The sequence below is a fragment of the Lithobates pipiens genome, unplaced genomic scaffold (genome assembly GCF_037356315.1).
Source record: "Lithobates pipiens isolate NorthernLeopardFrog02 unplaced genomic scaffold, aLitPip1_a1.2 Scaffold_25, whole genome shotgun sequence".
Lineage (NCBI taxonomy): Eukaryota > Metazoa > Chordata > Amphibia > Anura > Ranidae > Lithobates > Lithobates pipiens.
The window spans coordinates 175979333-176005361 of record NW_027507787.1 but is presented as its reverse complement, the minus strand read 5'-3'; the positions used below and the strand labels follow the sequence as shown (position 1 = coordinate 176005361).

Sequence of the window (26029 nt, the reverse complement as noted above, 5' to 3'; positions counted from 1 at the left end):
AAAGCAGATGTGGGTTATGTCAGCTGATGGACGGCCTGCCTCCCCTAATACACAACACCGATCACACCGCACAGCCCCGAGCATCTCCGCTACAGAACCCCCTCTGTGCTGCTGTCAGCCCTCCCCGGGGGATCCCAGCTATATTACACTGCCAGTCCGCCACGTCTGTCTGATCCCCTACCGGAACTCTGTCCGCACTCACCGCCTCATTCTGGTTCCTGTTATTGCCAGGCCACGCCCCATCCCCTCTCACATTTGCATACGTCAATAAAGGCTGTGCGTCCTTCAGCAAGGTTACCGGGCTGTGCTACACCGGAGGGGACTGCTCAACGCTATGTCATTCCCCCTCCTACACCCGGAGCTGACCAGTCACCACCTACGATGTCATCCTCCCACCACACTCATCTCCCCACCAATCCACCACCACACTCATCTCCCCACCAATCCACCTCCCACTATGTGATCTCCCCACCAATCCACCACCACACTGATCTCCCCACCAATCCACCTCCCACTATGTGAGCTCCCCACCAATCCATCACCACACTGATCCCCCCCACCAATCCACCACCTGCTATGTCATCTCCCCACCAAGCCATCACCACACTGATCCCCCCACCAATCCATCACCACCACACTGATTCCCCCCCACCAATCCACCACCTACTATGTGATCCCTCCACCACCTACTATTTCATCTCCCCACCAAGCCACCACCACACTGATCTCCCACCAATCCACCTCCCACTATGTCATCTCCCCACACTCATCCCCCCACCAATCCACCACCACACTGATCTCCCCCCCAATCCACCACCACACTGATCTCCCCACCAATCCACCACCTACTATGTGATCCCTCCACCACCTACTATTTCATCTCCCCACCAATCCACCACCACACTGATTCTCCCACCAATCCACCACCTACTATGTCATCTCCCCACCAATCCACCACCTACTATGTCATCTCCCCACCAATCCACCACCTACTATGTCATCTTCCCACCAATCCACCACACTAATCTCACCAATCCACCACCTACTATGTCATCTCCCCACCAATCCACCACCTACTATGTCATCTTCCCACCAATCCACCACACTGATCTCACCAATCCACCACCTACTATGTAATCTTCCCACCAAGCCACCACCTACTATGTGATTCCCCCCACCAATCCACCACCTACTATGTGATCCCCCCACCAACCCACCACCTACTATGTGATCCCCCCACCAACCCACCACCTACTATGCCATCTCCCCACCAATCCACCATCTACTATGTCATCTTCCCACCAACCCACCACCACACCGATCTCCCCACCAATCCAACACCTACTATGTCATCTCCCCACCAATCCACCTACTATGTCATCTCCCCATCAATCCACCACCACACTGATCTCACCACCAATCCACCACCTACTATGTCATCTCCCCACCACCACACTGATCTCACCAATCCACCACCTACTATGTAATCTTCCCACCAATCCACCACCTACTATGTGATCCCCCCACCAACCCACCACCTACTATGCCATCTCCCCACCAATCCACCATCTACTATGTCATCTTCCCACCAACCCACCACCACACCGATCTCCCCACCAATCCAACACCTACTATGTCATCTCCCCACCAATCCACCTACTATGTCATCTCCCCATCAATCCACCACCACACTGATCTCACCACCAATCCACCACCTACTATGTCATCTCCCCACCACCACACTGATCTCACCAATCCACCACCTACTATGTAATCTTCCCACCAATCCACCATCTACTATGTGATTCCCCCCACCAATCCACCACCTACTATGTGATCCCCCCACCAATCCACCACCTACTATGTGATCCCCCCACCAATCCACCACCTACTATGTGATCCCCCCACCAACCCACCACCTACTATGTCATCTCCCCACCAATCCACCATCTACTATGTCATCTTCCCACCAATCCACCACCTACTATGTGATCCCCCCCACCAATCCACCACCACACTGATCTCCCCACCCACTATGTGATCCCCTCACCAATCCACCTCCTACCATGTCATCTCCCCACCAATCAACCACACTGTGATCTCCACACCACCACACTGATCTCCCCACCAATTCACCACCACACTGATCTCCCCACCAATTCACCACCACAATGATCTCCCCACCAGTCCACCACCTACTATCTCATCTCCACCACCACACTGATCCCCCCCACCAATCCACCACCACACTGATCTCCCCACCAATCCACCACCTATTACCACCTACTATGTGATCCTCCCCACCAATCCACCACCTACTATGTGATCCTCCCCACCAATCCACCACCTACTATGTCATCTCCCCACCAATCCACCACCTACTATGTCATCTTCCCACCAATCCACCTCCTACTATGTGATACCCCCACCAATCCACCACCTACTATGTGATCCCCCCACCAATCCACCACCACAGTGATCTCCCCACCAATCCAACACCTACTATGTCATCTCCCCACCAACCCACCACCACACCGATCTCCCCACCAATCCAACACCTACTATGTCATCTCCCCACCAATCCACCTACTATGTCATCTCCCCACCAATCCACCACCACACTGATCTCACCACCAATCCACCACCTACTATGTCATCTCCCCACCAATCCACCTCCTACTATGTGATCCCCCCACCAATCCAACACCTATGTCATCTACCCACCAATCCACCACCACACTGATCTCCCCACCTACTATGTGATCCCCTCACCAATCCACCTCCTACTATGCCATCTCCCCACCAATCAACCACACTGATCTCCCCACCAATTCACCACTACACAGTGATCTCCCCACCAATTCACCACCTACTATGTGATCCCCCCCATGTGATCTCCCCTTCAATCCACCACCTCCTATGTGACCTCCCCACCAATCCACCACCTACTATCACCACCACAGTGTGATCCCCCTAAGACCTGATCATTCACTACCACCCTCACAGACCTGGTAATTCACCACTGCCCCCACAACTACACAGTGATCTCCGCCCAGACCTGGCAATTCACCACTGCCCCCATGCCCACCGCTACACAGTGATCTCCCTTAGGCCTGGTAATTCACCACTGTCCCCCCCAGACCCACCAATTCACCACTATCCTAACCCCTACACTGTGCCCCCCCCCCCTCCCCAGACCTGACAATTCACTACTGCCCCCACAGCTACACTGTAATTTCACCACCCCCCCAGACCTGGCAATTCACCACTCCCCCCGCCCCCCACCTGGCAATTCACCACTGCCTAAACCCCGCCGCTACATTGTGATCTCCCCTCAGACCTGACAATTCACCACTGCCTCCACCGCTACACTATGTTTTCCCCCCAGACCTGGCAACTCACCACTACCCCCACATAATGATCTCCCCCAAACCTGGCAATTCACCACTGCCCGCACTCCCACTGCTACAGTGATCTCCCCCTGAAACCTGGCCATTCACCACTGTCCCCCACTCCCATTGATACACAGCGATCTCCCTCAGGCCTGGCAATTCACCACTACACCCACCCACCCACCCCTACGCTACACTGTGACCCCCCCCCCAGACCTGGCAATTCACCACTGCTCAAAACCCCCACCACTACACTGTGATCTCTGCCCCAGACCTGGCAATTCATTACTGTCCCTACCCTGAACACTACACAGTGATTTCTCCCCCGGCCTGGCAATTCATCACTGGTCTCCACCCCCACCGCTACAAAGTTATCTCCCCCAGACCTGGCAATTCATCACTGCCCCCACACAGTGATCTCCCCCCCCCGCCAGACCTGACAATTCACTGTGTAGTGGTGGGGGTGGGTGCAGTGGTGACTTGTCAGGTCTGGGGGAAGATCACTGTGTGGGGGCAGTGGTGACTTGCCAGATCTGGGGGAGATCACTGTGTAGCGGTGGGGATGGGGGCAGTAGTGATCTCCCCCAGACCTGTCAATTCACCACTGCACCTGCCCCCCGGCATTACATCACCCCCCACACCTGGCAATTCACCACTGCCTCCACCACCACAGCTACACAATGATCTCTCCCAGACCTGACAAATCACCACTACCCCACCCCTACACAGTAATCTCCCCCCAAACCTGGCAATTCACCACTGCTACAAAGTGCTCTCCCCCTAGACCTGACAATTCACCATTGCATCTCACCCCCCACTGCTAATATCTGCCTTGTCCTTTTACATGGGGGGTCACCATAGCATCCTATTGCTGCCCATTAGTTAGTCCCTTTAAATGAAACACCATCTGTCATGCTGCAAATGTCAATTATAGCTGTCTGAAGAAGTCTAGCAAAAAAAGAGAAATGTGCAATGTGCAGGATTCCATAGCAACTGATCTGTACTGCTCTAAATTAATGGAAAATTTCTAACTGGTTGTCATGGATCAATGCACTGGTTTATAAAGTCTCTAAACACTGCCTTTTTAAAACATTCAGTTAAAAAAATGTATTATAGCCCTTAAAGCATACTGAACTCAAAAATAAAGATTTATGATATTGTAGTTTACCAATCCTAGGATGATGTTTCTACATTCGTTTTTTAGGCTATTATTTAATACGCTTATTGTCCTAGAGTGGCTATGCTCACTCCTCCATTGTATTTATGGAGAGCCATGGTTGCCACCCAGGCAGGACTACTAATATGTCCACCTTTATTTATCTCCTTTATATGGGGGATGGGGTAATTAGTAGTTTACAGAAGAAAAAAAAAAAACATTACTTTTGTTTGCAGCTGAGCTTACAGGAAACAACAGGGACACAGCATTTGTGACACGATCAACAGGCATTTTCTGCAATTGCTGAAATGTTCTAGTCCTAAAAAATAAAATAAAAAACAAATGCAACCAATTCATCCAAGGACTGGTAAGCTACAGTAGATAACATTTATGTTAGTTTTAATCTTCAAAAGAGGAACTTATGTACTCCATCTTGTTTTCCTCCATCTTAGGCCCCTGATCGCACCACCCATTGCCTTTTGAACCTGTGGATGTCAACGGACATGTGTCTGTAGACACCCAACGACATCTAATCCAATCCTAAAAACAATCGTCGTTTGAGTAAAGTGGGCTGAGTTTGTATCTGCTCTACATCAGGACAGATCTGCTGATGGACTCTAGCAGTATGAAAGGGGCTTTACCTGTCAAGCAGCTTTGTCCTTAAAGCGGAGCTCCACCCAAAAGCTTATTTGCCTCCTCCCCCCTCCACTGCCACATTTGGCATCTTTGGTTTTGACAGGTAACAGCTCCCAATTCTGTCTGACTTCACCTCGGTGAACTTATCCAGAAGTTTGGCCCCCCTCCTCCTTCCACCGCCGCTGGGCCATTCACAAAGCGCAGTGCAGTAGGGAACCGGCTGTGAAGCTGCAAGGCTTAACTGCCAGACTCCCCTACCCGAAGTGGCGGCGGCAGCACCTGAGAGCCAATTGAAATCGGCTCAGGTGAAAGCACCACTGGATTATTGGACAGTTAAGTGTTCTTATAGTAAAGGTCAGCAGCTACAGTATTTGTAGCTGCTAACTTTTATTACTTTCCGAAGGAACCTGGAGATCCACTTTATTCACATACTTACCAGCCCAGAGTATCCAGCTTTGTCCTGCTGTGATCAGCTGTAAAGCTGTCAGATCCATCTACAAGGTTGAAGTCCTCCCTAAGCAGGCTATACACCAGTAGAATTGTGTTTGAAAATTGCCATTTTGAGAACATTAGATTTTCTAATGGTTAGTGGGCTCAAATCTATGATCATGTTTGTCAAAATGTGAAGAAGCAGGAAGGAAAAGGTTTCTCAGAAAAACTAAATTTAAACTGTTAATGTGTTGCATTTGGGAAAAATCATAGATATTGTAATAACCACGCAGTTTAAGTGATATTAAAGTCTAGCTTTGTTTTCTTGAAAAATAAACATGCTATACTTACATGCTCTGTGAAATGGTTTTGCACAGAGCAGCCTAGATCCTCCTCTTCTTGGGTCAATCACTGGCACTTCTGGCCCCTCCCTCTTGTTGGATGCCCCCACAGCAAGCAGCTTGCTATGGGGCACCCAAGCCAAGTCACAGCTCAGTGTGTCCATTCAGACACAGAGCCGAGGTTTGGCCCACCCCCTCTCCCTCCTGATTGGCTAATTGACTAAATGACAGCAGCAGCAGCCAATGGCGCCACTGCTGTGTCTCAGCCAATCGAGGAAAGTCCCAGACGGTCGAGGCACTTGTGCACATCGCTGGACAGAGATGGGCTCAGGCAAGTATTAGGGGGGCTGTTACACATAAGTTTTTTTTATCTTAATGCATAGATGCAGCCACACCCCCTTTCTGCCTTCTTTCCACCCTTCATGTGTTCTCTGCCTCTTTCTTCTACCTTCCTTACCCTTATTTCTCCCCCCCCACCAATCACCCAGACATGTTATGCGACTCCCCTAAGCCGATACATCTACCGGTATGTTTTACCACGCATCAGCCTCTTTTAGCAGCATCACAGTCTGTTTTCATGTGATCCCTTACCCACAATCAATCATTCCCAGACACTTCAACATCCGTATTAATACAAACACTCCTGCCACTTTCAAACTTCTCAGCCTAACCCCCTCCTTTGACCTGAAGCAGTGGATAAACGCTCCTTCTCACTCTAAAGGCAATACCCTTGACCTTGTTTTCTCTCACCTTTGCACTCCATGAAACCTCTCTAACTATCCATTCCCTCTCTCTGATCACCACCTTATTGATTTCACTCTATCCCTTTCTTCCACCTCCTCTCCCTCCAACCACCTAAATGTTACCTGTAGAAACGTACATCATCTCAACCCTTCTCTTCTCTGCTACTGACAACCTCTACGAAAAAATCTCACCCCTATCCTGAACCAACCTAGCCACCTCTGTCTACAATGCTTCACTTCTAGCCTCACTGGAATCACTGCCCCCCACCCCCTCACTACACACAGAATCAGGCCCCGACCCCTTCAACCTTGGCAAACATATGATACTAGTAGTTAGGGGTGCAATGGGTCGTCAACAATCCGTGATCTGAACGGGTCACCCTGTTCGGATCGTCACACCCCGCGATCCGTGGAGCGCTCTGCGGCCTCAGGCTTAGGAAAGGCTACAGCTTTGGCCTAGCTCCGGAGTTGCGGCCATCTTGGTACACACAGCGGGCGCTTACCATGTGATCGCTCCGTCAAATGATGGAGCGATCACTTGTAAATGAACCGGCGTCATGTTATGACGCCGGTTCCTCTCTCCCCTCTGTGTACTGATCTGTACAGTGGAGGGGAGAGATCAGATGGCAGCAACGCTGTGGGCTGGACCTGTAGTGCCCACAGCACTGCTCTGTGCCATCCCTCCATACCCTGCCATACCCAGCCATACTCTGCAATACCCAGCCATACTCTGCAATACCCAGCCATACTCAGCCAATATTACAGTGGGGGAGACTGGATATTACAGTGGGGACTATATGGTGGTGGAATTTTCACAGGTTTTTTCCAAATTCAATTATTATTTGCTGATCCGAAAAACGATCCGATCCGTGACTCTGATCCGAGTAATGGTCCGATCTGTGAGTTTTTTGATCCGTTACACCCCTACTAGAAGCATGAAAAAACATAGTTGTGCTCATGGAGTGCCTGTGGCGTGAGACTAATGCCACGTACACACAACCAGAATAAACTCTGATGCCACGTACACACGGTCGGAATTCCAGCCAGAAAAAGACAGACGAGAGCCTTTCATCGGAAAATGCGACCGTGTGCATGCTCCATCGGAATTTAGCTGTCCGAATTTCCGTGAGCCAAAAATTGATAGCATGTTCTCAATTTTCCAGACGGAAAAACTTTTTATCCTTAATCTGATCGTGTGTATGCAAATTCCAACATGCCAAAAATCACGCATGCTCAGATTCAACTACGAGACAGAAGCTATTGGCTACTGACTATTGAACTTCCTTTTTCTAGTCACGTCGTACGTGTTGTACCTCACCGCGTTATAAATGATCGGAATTTGATGTGACTGTGTGTAGGCAAGACAGCTTGAGCCGAATTCAGTCAGAATTCCGTCGGGAAAACCATCAGAGCTTTTTCCGACGAGAATTCCGATCATTTGTACGTGGCATTACAGTCTTTCCGACGGATTTGCGCTGAAACGGACTTGCCTACATACGATCACACCAAAGTCTGTTCATTTAGAATGCGATGATGTACGACGGGACTAGAAAAGGAAGTTCAATAGCCAGTAGCTCCCCTTGCGTCGTTTTTGGTCCGTCGGAATAGCATACAGACGAACGGTTTTGCCGATAGGAATTGATTCCGTCAGAAAGATTTAAAACATGTTCTATTTCTAGGTCCGTCAGAATTTTTGAAAACAAAAGTCCAATGAAGCCCACACACAATCGGAATATCCAATGAAATCATTCAGTCGGACATTTTCTGCCGGAAAGTCCGGTCGTGTGTACGCAGCACAAGTCTCAGAGAGATTTCAACCAATATAAATCTGCCCTCCAAAAATAAAATTCCAGCCTCCTCACTGCCATGCAGACCTTTTTTATCACTCTCATTAGTAACCTATTATCCCGTCCCCATCAACTCTTCTCTACCTTCAACTCTCTATTTTGTCCTCCACCTGTCAACTCACTCACTGCCCAGGAGATGGCCAATCACTTCAAACATAAGATTGATACAATTCGCAAGGAGATCTCTACTGTTCAGATAACCTCCATGCTTTAAACTTCATGCCCACAGGTACAATCATTACTTCCCTCTTTCAACCCCACCACTACAGATGAGGTTGCTAAACTACTTGCCAACGTCTACCACTTGTTCTCTACATCCTGTTCCCTCGCAAATGCTATGTTCACCCTCTGGCTCTATGCTACACTCTCTAACCCACATCTTTAATCTCTCCCTCTCTTCTGGTATCTTTCTCAATTCTCTAAAACATGCACTTGTCAGACCCATACTTAAAAAGCTCTCACTGGACCCATCCAATCTGAACAACCTACGCCCCATCTCCTTGCTCCCTTTCTTATCCAAACTCCATGAATGTCTGGTCTACAACTGACTGAGCGTCCACCTTGCTGATAAGCCTTCTTGATCCCCTTCAGTCTGGATTTCGTCCTCAACACTCCACAGAAACTACTCTCCTAAAACTACCAAAAGATCTACTAATGGTCAAAACCAATCAACACTATTCTGCACTCCTACTCCTGGACCTCCCTGCTGCCTCTGATACGTCTGACCACCCCCTCCTCCTCAAAAAAACTCCACGCCTTTGGTTTCTGTGACTGTAATCTTTTTGCTGGTTCTCTCCCTACTTATCCAACCGCACCTTTAGAGTTACTTACAACTATACTTCCTCCTCTCCTCTTCCTTTTTCTGTCGGGGGCCCCCAAGGTTCTGTTCTTGGACCTCTCCTATTTTAAATCTACACTTCCTCCCTGGGTCAGCTGATGGCCTCCCATGGCTTCCATCATCACCTCTACGCTAACATATCTACGCTAAATCTATTTCTCTACCACTAAGCTCACTCCCTTTGTCTCCTCACGTATTACTAATTTACTATCAGATATATCAGTCTGAATGTAGAAACATTTCCTCAAATTAAATCTATCCAAAACCAAACATAATTTTTCCTCCCCCAAATGCCCCTACCCCTTCCCCTGATTTCTCTGTGAAAATCAATGGCACAACTATAAACCAATTCGCACATGCCAAGGTTCTAGGTGTAATCCTGAACTCTCCTTTAAGCCCCACGTCCAATCACTGTTCAAATCTTGCCGCCTCAACCTCCGCAACATCTATAAAATATACCCCATTCTAACAAATGACACAACACAGCTCCTAATTCAATCACTGGTCATCTCTCGCCTCAACTACTGCAACTCCCTTCTCATTGGCGTACCTCTACATAGTCTATCACCTCCTCAATCCATCATGAATGCTGCTGCCAGATTCACCCCCCTTACCAATAGCTCTGTGCCTGCTACCCCTCTCTTACAATCCTTCCACTGGCTTCAGCTCACCCAACGAATCAAAATACTAACTACTACTTAAAAAAAGACATCCACAATTTAGCCCCCAGCTACATCACTAGCCTAGTCTCTAAATACCAACCTACTCTTCTCTTTGTTCCTCTCAAGACCTCCTTCCCTCTAGCTCCCTCGTCACCTCTTCCCATGCTCGCCTCCAGGACTTTTCCAAAACTTCTCCAATCCTATGGAATGCCCTACCCCAATCTGTCTGTTTATCTCCTACTCTATTAGTGTAAAACAAAAATGAGGAAAAAGGGGGAAAGGGGCTGGAGGATAACCAACCTCAGGGACTTTAAACGGTACCCAGGTAGAGTGAATCAGAAAATACCCATATAAAAATAATATTTTTTTATTAACAAAATAAAGAATAAAAAAATGGACAGAAATATAAACATCAAATAAAAATATTAATTCATTAAATATTGTACAGGAGTGGTCCAGGACTTTTCCAAAGCCTCTCCAATCTGGAATGCCTTACCCCAATCTGTCCATGTATCTCCTACTCTATTTGCTTTTAGACGATCCCTGAAAACCCTTCAGAGAAGCCTACCCACACCTAACAACTGTATTTTCATTTTCTCCATCAGCTCACCCACCACATTTATTACCTTTTGTTTCCACTTGACCGTCCCTTCTAGATTGTAAGCTCTAACGCACAGGGCCCTCTGATCCCTCCTGTATTGATTTGTATGGTAAGTGTACTGTCTGCCCTCATGTTTTAAAGTGCTGCGCAAACTGTTGGCGTTATATAACTCCTGTATAATAACAATGTAATATATCAGCCTTGCTGTACCTTGTTTGCCTGTCCATACCTCTCCATATACTGTATACTTTTAAAAGGTGCCATTTCTTTTCTTTTTTTATCTTTGTTAAGCTACTTCTGGAATTGCTTTATCATTTGAATGTAATCTCACCTGTTGATGTTCTCAAGCTGCTCGAACTACTATTTCTATCCACTTTAAGCATCCCAAATTATTCTGTATCTCAGTTTGCTATGGCTGTCTTTGCCTCTTTTTTTTAGTACAATGCAGATTTCTAATAAAGGGATTAAAAAAAAAATACATACACCTCTGGACTGCGCATAGGGATGTATGCTTGTACACATACGTGGGTTTCTGCAAGTACCAGCGTATTCCTATGTACTGTGAGCAGCTATATGCAGAAGCAGTTTCTCCCGTTGGAAAATATGCCCAAATAATTATATTGTTTGGCCCCTGAATCCAGCAGTGTATGCCCATATATATGCACACGTTTCTGCAATACCAGTGTATTCCTACACATTCATTACTGTGACTGCTAACTGGCCATACACTGATCAAAATTAGGACGGTTCAGCAGGGACTGGAAACATTTTGACCAGTGTGTGGCTGTTCCCAATCGCCTTCTGTCAAAGGGAAGTGCTGTAAAATCTTTCCTCGATCAGTAGCTCCTTGAATTTTGAATTGGCTGCAATTGCACAGATCCAAAAGCCTCCTTTGAGAACTCACTGCAACCAGATTGCATGATACTTCTGTACCATGTGATCCAGTGCAGCCAAATGCAGTGCATTTGCAACCTGCATTTGGGGTGGCCCTAACTTAATATTGACACCCACTGCGGATCGCAACTGCAGTGCGTTTTATTTTTGAACATAGTTCAGGAAATGCACACGTAAATGTGCACTGCGTTCTGGTGTGAGCTGGTTCTAAAGAGAAATTTTAAGGGTCCATTTAGGAGTGATTGAATCCTGGGTGATTCTACAGCTTAACAGTTGTGTGAGCAGGCTCATAAAAAATCTCTATTTTTCTATTCTCTGTTTACTATTTATGAGGAAGCCAGTCATGATAAAGTTCAAATATTTAGCTTTAACTCTGGTTGACACCGGTGCGGCTTTGAAATCATGCTACTCCAGCGCAATTTCATCACATTAGTGCTTTTCGCACTGCCAATTTCATTGCAGCTTGCGACTTTATTTAACAGAAGTCTATGCAAGTTGCAATGAAATTGTTAACAAGTAGTGCGGGAACCTGGGCGATATGAATGGATCCATTGCAATGGGGTGTGACTTGTCATGCAATTTGAAACGGAATCACATGACAAGTCGCACCGGTGTGAACGGGGGCTAATTGTCTTGCTATGTGGCCAAGCATTCAGAGTTGGCTTCTAGCTGAGACTTCTCTAGCAGGTATTTTGATTTAAAATCAATTCCCTTTTAGGTTAATTGACCCTTCATTTGCTTGAAGGAAAATGAAGGCAATGTAAGGAGATAATTCTTTACGCCAAGAAAATTCATAGATTATGCTTTTCTGTGGTTGCAGGAAAGAAAATCATTTGATTCACTCAACACAGTCAGTGTTGATGGGGGAATCCCTCCCACAAAGCAAATGTGTTCTGCCAGCAGGGAGCCTTCCCGGCCAACAGAACACAATAATTACTGCTAGCAGCTATCTCGTGCAAAATAAAACAACAGGTTAGTTGTAATGAAGTTGATTGATTGATCAACTTCAGTACAACCAGCCTGCCCATAGATGAATCAGATCTCAGCCGGTCCCTGCTGAATCGGCCGCAATTCGATCCATCTATGGTGGGATTTAAAGTGCGAGTTTACCTTTACAGAAAATCTGTAAGGTTTACTTACACTGGACCCCCTCCCCATTGCACCGGATCCTGCTGACCTAGTCCAATGGATAGCCGCTTTACTGGTCTGGCGATTTGAAATCCCAGCGGTATTCTCTGCTTTTCTCCAGTGCTGACAGGACGGGCTATACAGGTTCCTATTGGTCGGCACCGATCAGTTTGAATGCCTCCTATACGTACCTTTACGAGACACTAGAGCTGCACGATTAATCGTTAACAAAATTGCGATTCTTTTCATGTATCAATCTTCAAACAGCATTTACTGATTCTATCTAACAAGTACAGAGAGTTCTCTGACAACTAAAAAAAAAAAAAAAAAAAAAAATACAGACAGCCTGCCAAGTTTTATCAGAACATGCTGATTTCATTCTTAGACCAAAGGGAACTTTTGTCTGTAGATGAGGGAAGTTTAACCACTTAAAGACTAAACCTTTTTCTGACACTTGCTGCTTACACGTTAAAATCAATATTTATTACTAGAAAATTACTTAGAACCCCCAAACAATATATAGATTTTTTTTTAGCAGAGACCCTAGAGAATAAAAGGGTAGTTGTTGCAATATTTTATGTCATACTGTATTTGCGCAGCGGTCTTTCAAAACACAATTTTTTGGGGGAAAAAAAAAACACTTTAATGAATTAAAATAAAAAAAAAAACAGTAAAGTTAGCTCATTTTTTTGTATAATGTGAAAGATAATTTTAAAGTGGAGGGCCACCCTGAAAACAAAAATTTTTTAAAAATTCCAAAAAAATCTAAAAAAAAAAAAAAAAAAAATGAAAAAATTTTTATTTTTTTTTTACTTACCAGAAATGCCTGTTGCTAGGCACATAATCCTAATCTTCCTCTTCCTCCTCCGCGGAGATCTTCTGTCTTCTCTCTTCGTCGTGGCGTCTTCTGGGTAATGGGTCGCGCTGTGTTCTGGGAACTGTGTGTTCCAGAACACAGCGCGTCCCATTCAGAAAGCGATGCGGGACTCGCGCATGCGCAGTAGGAAACAGGCAGTGAAGCCATAAGGCTCCACTGCCTGTTTCCCTTAGAGGGAATGGCGGCGCCGAGACCCGAGAGCCGAGGGACGGGTCGGCCTCGGGCGGCCGACATCGCGGGCGCCCTGGACAGGTAAGTGTGTTTATTAAGTCAGCAGCTGCAGTGTTTGCAGCTGCTGACTTTTTTTTTTTTTTTTTTTTTTTTTTAACGGCCCTCCTCTTTAAGCAGCGAGAATCATGAGAAAATCGTCATCTTTATTCCAAGCAAAAAAATTGCGATTCTCATTTTAGCCAAAATCACACAGCTCTAAGAGTAACGTTTAGGAGATTAAGCCCAGGGGATTTCTAAACCCGGGACTGGTAAAGTGGTGATCCGATGTGCCAGAGCGGGTGATCGCCGGATTCCAAGGCAGGGCTACGGGGGGGGTCTGCAAAGGTGAAGTTACCCTTTAACTAAATAACAAATGATTCAGATGTCAAGTATCCTTAAGGCTTCGTCCACACTAGTGTGAGATCATATGCGACTTAAGTTGTGATTGCGCATGACAGTGGAAATCTATTTATTTTTTTCCAAAGGGTTCCCATTCACAACAATGCAACTCAGCACAGCACAATTTTGAAAAAGGATTCCAAACTACTGTTGTGCAATTCAAGCACAAATTTTGGCCCCATAGTATATGCAAACCACATCCAAGTTGCACTATATAATCGCACTGAAGAGCAGATAAAAATCGGATTGCAGCAGTGTGATACTAGCCTAAAAAACATTTACCCAGAATGTTTGCCAAGCTAAAAAAAAGTGCAAATATGGATTTGTTTTGCAAGATTTACTTTTCACTGGTATAAACAATGCAGTTGCAATCACCAGAAATAAACTGTATCTCTCTGGGATCCATTTTTGTAATTCTCAGAACTGCGTGCTCGAGTTATCTCCTAATACACACATATAAAATATTAAAGCATATCTACAGTCTAAAATGTAAATCATATATTCATTTCCACATTGTATTTCAATTATTTATAGCCTGCTCCTATTAAAATGAATAATTCTTAAACCTGTAAGTCTGTAAACTTACTTTGAGGATCCATGTGTAGTGACTTAAAAAAACACAGCTTCTAGAGGAGTTTTGCCTGTAGAAGCAGCTAATGTTATCTTATGTGTCCATGCACATTAGGACATTTAGAGGCATATTTCACCCCCTTCCTGATCAGACCAATTTTCAGCTTTCAGCCCTGTTACACTTTGAATGACAAATGTAACACTGTACCCATATGAAATTTTTGGTGTTATTTAATCACCACTGGGTTTTTTGCTAAACAAACAGAAAAAAAACAAAATTTTTTTTAACCGGTTCCCGACCAGCGCACGCCAATGTACGTCGGCAGAATGGCACGGGCAGGCATATTGGCGCACAGGTACGTCCAATCTTCAATGCCGCCCTGCCATCGCGAGCGCACTGCCGGCGGTGCGCTCGCGTGCCGGTCGGGACCCCCGTGAGTCCGGTCGCGGGTCCCGCGGACTCGATCGCCGCGGGCATACCCGCGATCGTCTCACGGGATGGCTGAATGGAGAAAATGCCGTGTAAACAGCATTTCTCCATTCTGCCTAGCCTAACTAGTGACGCTGATCTCTGCTCCATGTGATTGGAGCAGAGATCAGTGTTCACTAAATGAAAGCCCAGCCCCCCACAGTTAGTAACACACCCCTAGGAACACTTAACCCCTACACTGCCACCCACTGGTTAACCCCTTCACTGCCAGTGTCATTTACACAGGAATCACTGCATTTATATGGCAGTGATTACTGTATAAATGACAATGGTCCCAAAAATGTGTCAAAAATGTCCGAGGTGTCCGCCAAAATGTCGCAGTCACAATAAAAAAAAAAAATCGCTGATAGCCGCCATTACTAGTAAAAAAAAATAATAAAAAATATTAATAAATATGCCATAAAACTATCCCTATTTTGTAAACGCTATAACTTTTGCGCAAACCAATCAATAATCGCTTATTGCAATTTTTTTTTACCAAAAATATGTAGAAGAAAACGTATCGGCCTAAACTGAGGGAAAAAAAAGTTTTTGTTATATATTTTTTGGGGGATATTTATTATAACAAAAAGTAAAAAATAATGCGTTTTTTTCAAAATTGTCGCTGTATTTTTGTTTATAGTGCAAAAAATAAAAACCACAGGGGTGATCAAATACCACCAAAAGAAAGCTCTATTTGTGGGAAAAGAAGGGTGTCAATTTTGTTTGGGAGGCATGTCGCACGACCGCGCAATTGTCCGTTAAAGCGACGCAGTGCCGAATCGCAAAAAGTGGTCTGGTCTTTGACCAGCAAAATGGTCTTTGACCGGTCTGTAAGTGGTTAAACATATTTAGTTTCCGTTCTAAAATTTAGCAAAAAAAAATTTTCTCCGTCACTAATGTGCACGGATAATCATTGTAAATGTGCCCTGTCAGAATTGCCAGTTACAGCGCGTGACGAAAGCAATGCTGATAACCGTCAAGTTTGTTTACACGTCATCAGTTCTGATTGGACACAACTGACAACTGGCCACTGAGATTGGCCCTTTATTGCAATCACAGAGAGTGCTGGATGTTCGGGGGCTCAGTTCTGGGAGAATGTCCATAGAGGCCCTCCCACAACTGGACGACCATGCTGTAGCCATCTTTTTGGCTATAGCATGGCCAGGAAGTAGTTAAGCTCAGCAATTATAGGCAGGAAAAAAAAACAAAAAACACCTTGTTTTGCGTTTTTGAGCTTAAAAAAGCTGCTTTTGTAAGCATTTAAAAAAAAAAAAATGAAAGGCGCATTTAGGAGAAGAGCTGAAGAACAGAAACAAATCTTGATGCACCTAAACCCTTGTTGATGGATTTAGAGGCATTTGACGTTAATAGATTCCAATAGCCAAAATATTCTGGCCAATGGAGTTCATTAATGCTCAAAAGCATGACTTGCCTAAACACACCTAAGCACGTGTGCAATACACAGTTTTAGATACATTTAAGCAGTTTTTGGTGTTCAGGTGAGAAAATATCCCACGATAGTTGACTCTGTGAGAGCAGTGGGAGTGATTGGCTCCTGCTTCTGTCAATCAAATCCAGTGACAAAGGAGTGGCGGGGGGGGGGGGGGGGGGGGGGACTGAGCAGCACTGCATACATCTATTGAGCCCACACATGTGCCCCCATAGCAAGCGGCTTGCTATGAGGCACTCGAAAGGCAGGAGGAGACAGGAGTGCTGGTGAGGGACCCCAGAAGAAGGGGATCAGGGCTGCTCTGTGCAGTACTATTTATATATATATATATATATATATATATATATATATATATATATATATATATATATATATATATATATATATATATATATATATATAAAAACCTTTTACAATAACTTTAAAATGATGATTATATAAAATTACAATTCATGAGAAATAATGGCTATTAGTGATAAGTCTTTCATTAAAAATAAATGCTTATCTATGTGACTGGAATTTACGGTTGTAAAATGAATACAGTTTAGTGATTAGACTCTACTGAAGATAGTCGGAGAAAATAAATTTACATTAGGCAAGACCAGGCCAATGACCTCTTGCAAGTTGATGGATGCTGTCAGCTGGTGGGATTTCTCAACCTCCTTGAGGAAAAATTAAGGAAAGGTCAAATGTTGCAATTTTCTTAATTGAAAATTCTTAAGTGTTTGGCCAATGCTGAGTTGACAAATACAGGGTCAGTCCTCTGTGTGGGCTGTCAGAGGATGGTTCCTCCATCACGTGAGTATGTGAAACCAATAATTTTTTGAAAACTGCCAAACGCATACGAGAAAGAGGGAGAGGCATTCCTACTTAAACCAAACATTTTAGCAGGAACTTTTGGTAAATGGATAGTGAATTGAGCACAAATGAAAGCAAAAGACAACTAGAGTGAGGGTTAGAAAAATGTCCCATCAGTCTCCATTTTGAATGCAGATTTCCACTGCTTCTGTAGTCCACAACCTATCATTCAGTTGTATTATGTCTGAAATCAAAACTATGGAAATCTGGAAAACTGGAGTTGGAAAACTGGTCTGGTAGCCCAATGTTTTCATATATGGGGACACAAATTTCAAAAGACGCCGTTACTAAAAAGTGGGAGTCACCAGCAACTAACATAATGATGAGTTCTAACTGCCCCCTCGCTAAACAGAGTTATAAGGATGAGCCAAACACCCCCCGGTTCAGTTCGTACCAGAACTTGCAAACAGGCAAAACATTTCAACAAACACACAAACACCGTTAAAGTCTATGGGACACGAACATGAAAAATCAAAATTGCTAATTTTAAAGGTTATTGTCATAAAAAGTGTATGGGGAACCGGGTCCTGTCCCAAAGGACATGTATCAATGCAAAAAAAGTTTAAAAAAAACTGCAGTTTTTTCAGGAGCAGTTATTTTAAAGGGGTTCTGCACTCATAATACAACATTTGCCCATTCTGTTGCCTCTAGTTAATATATCTCATAATGCCACCTGTTTTTTTTTTTGATTCACCTACCTTTTGTAATCTTCAGTAGTTTATTTTAAACCCCTGCGGCGATGGGCGGTCTCTTGCGGGGATCAGCGTCATTTCCTGTTGAAGCCCGCACTGTCTCCTGGGATCTCGTTCGTGTAATCCCAGGAGACATTGCGGCTAATGCACCCGACATCTCGCGAGATTTCGGGTGCTACAGCCGACATCTCGCGTGATTTTGGTAATTACAGCCGAGATCTCGCGAGATCTCGGCTGTAATTACCGAAATCACACGAGATGTCGGCTGTAGCACCCGAAATCTCGCGAGATGTCGGCTGTAGCACCCGAAATCTCGCGAGATGTCGGGTGCATTAGCCGCAATGTCTCCTGGGATTACACGAACGAGATCCCAGGAGACAGTGCGGGCTTCAACAGGAAATGACGCTGATCCCCGCAAGAGACCGCCCATCGCCGCAGGGGTTTAAAATAAACTACTGAAGATTACAAAAGGTAGGTGAATCAAAAAAAAAAACAGGTGGCATTATGAGATATATTAACTAGAGGCAACAGAATGGGCAAATGTTGTATTATGAGTGCAGAACCCCTTTAATAATGCTTAAAATGAAACAATAAAAATTAAATATTCCTTTAAATATCGTGCCTGAAGGTGTCTATAGTATGCCTGTAAAGTGGCGCAGTATTCCCATGTTTAGAACAATACCACAGCAAAGGTACATTTCTAAAAGGAAAAAAGGGAATTTAAAACTGATCGCGGATGTGATGAAATGTTGGGTCTCGGCAATATAGATAAAACTCATTGAAAAAACGGCATGGGTCCCTCCCCCCAAGTTCATTACCAGGCTCTTTGGGTCTGGTATGAATATTAAGGGGAACCCCGAACCAAAATTTTAAAAAAAAATTGTGTGGGGGGTTCCCCCAAAATCCATAACAGGCCCTTCAGGTCTGGTATGGATGTTAAGAGGAACCCTGCGGCAAAATATCAACAAAAAATGCCATAGGGGTCCCCCTCAAAATCCATACCAGACCCTTATCTGAGCATGCAACCTGGCAGGCCGCAGTAAAAAGAGGGGGCAAGAGCACCCCCCCTTGAACCATACCAGGCCACATGCCTTCAACATGGGGGGGGAGCTTTGGAGTCACCCCCAAAGCACCTTGATGGGGACAAGGGCCTGATCCCCACAACTCTTCTCGGTAGTTATGGGGGTAGTTATGGGGGTCTGCAGGCGGGGGTTTATCGGAATCTGGAAGCCTCCTTTCACAAGGGGACCCCCAGATCCCAGTCCCCCCTATGTGAATTGGTTATAGGTACATTGTAACCCTAATAAATCACAAAAAAGTATCAAAAATAGTAAATATGACAAGAGACACTTTGGGACAAGTCTTTTATTTAAAAAAACAAAATGTCCCACGATGTAAATTAATCGCACGCCGCTTGACAAACCAAAAAAAGAAAAAAACCGCAACAGCTCTGCCTCCATCATGTGGCGTCAAAGGGGGGCGAGATCACCCATTTAGGTCACGGGTGACCCCATCCTCAGTTATATAACAGCTGTCAAGAAGAAGAAGCATCACTCGGCTGGTGCCTCCCAATGGAGGTGGAGCTGTTGCATTTTTTTTTCTTTTCCCGATTCGTCGGGCGGCGTGAGATGGATTTACATTGCGGGACATTTTTATTTTTTAATAAAGGACTTGTCCTAAAGTGTCTGTCATTTTTACTATTTTTGACACTTTTTTTTATGAATTGGTAGGGTTACAATGTACCCGTTACCAATTCACATGGAGGGGGCAGAATCTGGGGTCCCCTTGTTAAAGGGGGCTTCCAGATTCCGATAAGCAACCCACTCGCAGAGCCCCGCAACCACCAGGCAAGGGTTGTGGGGATAAGGCCCTTGTCCCCGTCAACAAGGTGCTCTCTCGTCCCCTCTTCCTGCAGCCTGCCAGGTTATGTGCTCGGATAAGGGTCTGGTATGGATTTGGGGGCACCCTTATGCCGTTTTTAAATTTGGCGCAGGGTTCCCCTTAATATCCATACCAGACCTGAAGGGCATATAAGCCTTTAAAATGGAGCACTTTTGGTTTTTCATGTTGGTATCCCATAGACTTTAACGGTGTTCCACGGGTTTCGAATTTGCCGCGAATGCTGCATAATGTTCACTGTTCGATGATGTTCGATTCGAACTTACGTTTGACTCAAACATTGGGCTTATCCCTAGTTACAATACTATAGCTTATGCACTAAGGCAGTGATGGCGAACCTTGGCACCCCAGATGTTTTGGAACTACATTTCCCATGATGCTCAACTACACCGCAGAGTGCCAGAGCATCATGGGAAATGTAGTTCCAAAACATCTGGGGTGCCAAGGTTCGCCATCACTGCACTAAGGCAATTGAAAGGACAGAAATCAAGTCTTAACTGAGATATCTTCAGTAAACTGAAATCTGGGGAGGGTTACTTTCCTTTTGATTATTATCATTGCTCTTTCAAATGCCTTACCTAATAACCCTAAAGCCTAGTACACACACTGAGATTATCGGATAAATGATCGTTTGAATGAAGGGGTTACTAAAGTACGAAAATTCTCGTCAGACAGAATAAAAATTTAGTAGTGATGTAATGTACTGTATTGTATTTATATTGTGTTTTCAAACTAAAACTGTACCGATTCATCAAAAATCATCCGATCTGGTAGCGTACGGGAAAAATGGTAATTTCAGACAAAAGCTGTGTAGGAACCATCAGAATCACTTCTAAAGCGGTACTTTTTGTACAGTTTTACGATTGTGTGTATGGGCCTTAAGGCTACCCAAAGACGCAAGACCGTTTTGTCAGACTTGTAATAGATCTTTCACACAAATGATCTTTCCATGAATGCAAAAAAAGGGGGGGGGGGGATTTACTAAAACTGGAGCACACAGAATGGGGTGCAGCTTATTGTCAAAGATTAATTGAGCAAACTAAAGTTAGAATCTGACTTGTTACTATGGACAGCTGCGCCAGTTTCTGTGTGCTCTGGTTTTAGTAAATAACACCCCCCCCACCCCAGTGTCTTATCTATATAAAGGGATGATTTGTTTCTAAATACATTGGTAATAGTGCCAGATAGGGTTGCCACCTTTTCTTCAAATCAAACCCGAACATTTTAGCGGTGCAGAGCATTTTTTCTTCGTATACACTATATGATTGTCCTACATGGAAAAGCCTTGGGACACCTTCTACGCGCAGTGGCGAGCAGTGGGTGTGGCCAAATTGTGTTAAGAGTGGAAGGGCCTTAAAGGTGCATGGTTAATTAAAACAAAAGTCTCTAGTATATGGTCCCTTGTACACAGTATCTAGTTAGTATATAGTCACTAGTTCCTAGTCTCTGGTCCATACTACAGAGTGCACTGTTCATAATGCAGAGTATAGTATAATAAGTGTCTCCAATGGGGGGTACTGACTGCTGATCTAATGGTTGGCCAGCCTTATGGACAAGACATCCAGTTTTGAACAGAACCCGTTCTTTCACGGGCAGCCAATGCAGGGCTCTAAGGGATGGAGTGATGTGGTCACGACGACCAACACCTGTCAGTAACCTTGCTGCAGCGTTCTGAATCAACTAGAGCTTGTAGATGGTACAAGCAGGCACACACATATAGGGTATTGTAGTAGTCCAATCAACTGCTGATAATGGCATTGACCATGCCGATCTTGTCAGAGTCTGCGATATAGCAAAAAGTCAATCTCAGAAGTCTCAGGTAGAAGTGGCATGAAATCAGTACCTGATTTACCTGAGGGCGCAAGTTCAATCTAGAGTCAAAGATGACGCCCAGGTCCCTGACCTGAGTGGCCAGAATCAGAAAAGGTCTGAAAGATTCTGGCCAGGACGGAATACCCCTGGTTACTGAAGATGATGCATTCAGTTTTGGTGTCATTTCATTTTAGATAACTGGCACCCATCAAGGATTGAATTTCCTCCAAACAGGAGGCCAGCATAACCTGATCCTCCCCTTTCTTAGATAACTTGAAGTAGATCTGGGTGTCATCAGCATAGACATGGAACGGGAGATTGTGACGGCGAATGATGTACAGCAGCGGCCTCAAACAGATGTTAAAAAGGATCGGAGATAAAGCCAATCCTTGTGTTACCCCGCAAGACAGGGAGCTATCAGAGGAATAAAATGGTCCCAACAGTTCTGGTGAACCAAGGAATTTCCTTAACCACTTCAGCCCCAGAAGAGTGTAACCCCCTCAGTTTAGGCCGATATATAATCTTCTATGCATTTTTGGTAAAGAAAATCACAATAAGTGTATAGTGATTGGTTTGCGCAAAAGTTATAGCATCTACAAAATAGGTTATTGATTTATGGCATTTTTATTATTATTCTTTTACTAGTAATGGCGGACATTGGGGCCGCTGGGCATGTACATTGGCTCCTCAGTGGCACGGCGGGCCCATGCTCCCTATACCCCTTAAATTGGTCGCTGTACAGCTACAGCTATTCACGCAGGGGAGCCATCCTGCCATGTTCAAACTACAACGGACGGTCGGCATGTAGTTAATTGGCAGGGATTTCCTCTCACTTACTGGTTACTTACTGATTGTTGGCAGTGCAGAGATACACCTGCAGTCTTTTTTAACCTTTTTCTTAGCTTCCTGGAACTATACGGTGAGGGAAAAAAGTATTTGAGCTTCTGCTGATTTTTTACATTTGCCCACTGACAAAGAAATGATCAGTCTATAATTTTAATGGTAGATTTATTTTAACAGTGCGAGACAGCATAACAAAAATATCCAAAAAAACGCAGTTCAAAAAAAGTTATAAATTGATTTGCATTTTGATTAGTAAAACAAATATTTGACCCCTTTGCAAAATACGACTTAGTATTTGGTGGCAAAACCCTTGTTGGCAATCACAGAGGTCAGACATTTCTTGTAGTTGGCCACCAAGTTTGCACACATCTCCGGAAGGATTTTGTCCCACTCCTTTGCAGACCCTCTTCAAGTCATTAAGGTTTCGAGGCTCACATATGGTACCTCGAACCTTCAGCATATTTTCTATGGGATTAAGGTCTGGAGACTGACTAGGCCACTCCAGGCCCTAATGTGCTTCTTGTTGAGCCACTCCTTTGTTGCCTTGGCCTAGTGTTTTGGGTCATTGTCATGCTGGAATACCCACCCAAGACCCATTTTTAATGCCCTGGCTGAGGGAAGGAGGTTCTCATCCAAGATTTGACAGTGCATGGCCCTGTTCATAGTCCCCTTTGATGCAGTGAAGTTGTCCTGTCCCCTTAGCATAAAAACACCCCCAAAGCATAATGCTTCCACCTCCATGTTTGACAGTGTGGATGGTGTTCTTGGGGTCATAGGCAGCGTTCCCCCTCCTCCAAACACCACAAGTTGAGTTGATGCAAAAGAGCTCAATTTTTGTTTCATCTGACCACAACACTTTCACCCAGTTCTCTTCTGAATTATTCAGATGTTCATTAGCAAACTTCAGACGGACCCGTACATGTGCTTTCTTAAGCAGGGGGACCTTGCAGGCACTGAAGGATTTCAGTCCTTCATGGTGTAGTTTGTTACCAATTGTTTTCTTGGTGACTATGGTCCCAGCTGCCTTGAGATCATTGACAAGATTATCCCGTGTAGTTCTGGGCTGCTTTCTCACCGTACTCATGATCATTGAAACTGCACGAGGTGAGATCTTGCATGGAGCAAGAGGGAGATTGACAGTTATTTTGTGTTTCATCCATTTGTGAATAATCACACTGTTCCCACCCTCTCACCAAGCTGACTGGCGATGGTCCTGTAGCCCATTCCAGCCTTGTGTAGGTCTACAATCTTGTCCCTGACATCCTTGCTCTTTGGTCTTGGCCATGGTGGAGAGATTGGAATCTGATTGCTTCTGTGGACAGGTGTCTTTTATACAGGTAAACAAGCTGAGATTAGGAGCACTCCCTTTGAGAGGCCATAGGAAAAGACATTGACACGGCCTGGATCTGGCTCTTCATAAAAGTCAAGGCCAGCTTCATTTCAGATCCCATATGCAGGAATCCTGCCTATTCACATACTTTCTGGGGTGCCAACCCCTGGATCCATACCAAGAAACCTATGCCTTCCAGATTCTTTAGTAAATAATTCTGGAAGCCGGCTTCCTGGCATTAGTCAAAGCAGACACTACCAAAGGAGATCACCCACCATCTTTTATAGAGTGAGATTCAACAGTCAAACATGTTAGGCCTCATGCACACGAGACGCAGTTAAACGCGTGTTCAGATGCAGTTGGACACTTTTTTCAACTGCCCCTGAACTCATTCAATGTTATCCTATGTGTCCATGCACACAGTCTCGTTTTTTTTGCCGTTTTTATGCAGTTGCGTTTAACCTCGTTTTTCCAGAAGCAAAAAAATGGGTTCAGATGCAAAATTTTCCACGTTTCAGACGCAAAACGCGGCTAAACGCGGCAACCTCGTTTAGCCGCGTTTGCGTTTACATGCGTTTTTAAAGGAACCCACTTTTTTTGGACCTGAAAACTCAGAAATATGATCCGAGAATTACATTTTGTGTCCCGACTTTGGGGGCCCATATCTTAGGGCCACTTATTGTCAGGAACACCAAATTTGGTATGCATACACTGTGGATCTAGCACTATAACATATTCAAATTTGGGGTTCCTATCTCCAAGTGTCCCCGAGATAGGGGGCCCCAAATTCGGGTCGCAAAATGTCATGCACTTTTCTGCATCAGAGAATGACATTTTATAAATATATACACATACCTGACCGTTACCAACAGACGTTCCTCTGGTGACACACTGTTTCTCATATTGGTGTCCACGAATGTCAGACCAGGTCGTACTTTTTCTAAGAGCAGATCAAATGTGACAATGGACATCCGGCTAAAATTAAAAAACTTGTCGGGGTAGGTACGCAGCTGCACATACATGTTTGTGAAATATCCAACGGACATTCGCTGTCCCATCAACGGATGGGTCCTATATCGATGAGCTCGAGGCAAATGCAAGTGTGCAACTACTCTCTATGCTGCTGCTGCTCACTCTGATCAAAAAAGCAGAAATAGTTAAAAAAAACATGCTTTGAGAGCTTAGGGAGGGTCTACATGATGTTATCTTTATAAACGCTTATAAACGCAAACGCGTCTAAACGCGGCATGTAAACGCGGCAAAACGCGCGTTTCAGCTTTTTTTGAGCAGAGTTTTCACCTGCGTCTTGTGTGCATGAGGCCTTAAACTCCTTGTCCGTAAAAGTAGGATGAAATACCGGACCTTGTGCAAGAAGGTCTGGCTACAATGGCAGAGTCCAAAGGACTCCTACTGCGACCTTTTACGATCTTGGTAAATTAAGATCTTCTGGGACCCGGCTGGGGCCACCAGAATCCCCTCCTTCTGTTCCTGCTTAATCCTGCGGAGAAGGCACGGAAGTAGCAGAGCTGGAGGAAATGCATAGATCAATGAAAACCGATCCCCTGGGAAGACTAATGCGTCTGTTCCGCCTGCTAGCGGACCCCTTGTTTGAAATAAAGTTGTTGACCTTATTAATGAATCTGGACGCGAATAGGTCCATGCCTGGAGTACCCCATCTGACATATTGCTAGGAAGATGTCGGGGTGAAGAGATCATTTTCTGGAAAATAATTGTTGGCGTTTCAAGTAGTACACCTGAAATATTAAAATGCCGATAGGCAAGGAGTGTTGTGTTCTGCCAAAGCTAGAACATTATTCACCTCTTTTTTGGGCTGCATGACTTCTCGTGCCTCCCCTGGTGATCGATGTAAGCCACCACCGTGGCTCTGTCAGACTGAATCCTGTCAGGACAGTCCCGAAATCTGACCGCCAAGATTCTATGGCCAGATGT

General features: G+C 44.9%; 1 protein-coding gene across 4 annotated transcripts in view; it reads right to left on the bottom strand.

The window, feature by feature from the left end:
• Window positions 1–26029, bottom strand: part of CPEB3 (cytoplasmic polyadenylation element binding protein 3) — a 208854-nt gene that overhangs the window by 161769 nt on the left and 21056 nt on the right. For 2 of the 4 annotated variants that reach the window (XM_077455224.1, XM_077455225.1), the window contains exon 2: window positions 4773–4867. The exons of 1 other annotated variant lie outside the window; for it this stretch is intronic. In XM_077455224.1, the coding sequence (XP_077311350.1) occupies window positions 4773–4839 (67 nt within the window). In that variant the 5' untranslated portion in view covers window positions 4840–4867. Of the gene's footprint in view, window positions 1–202; window positions 367–4772; window positions 4868–26029 lie in introns of those variants that run through there. One more of the 4 variants, XM_077455227.1, reaches the window with a different exon arrangement.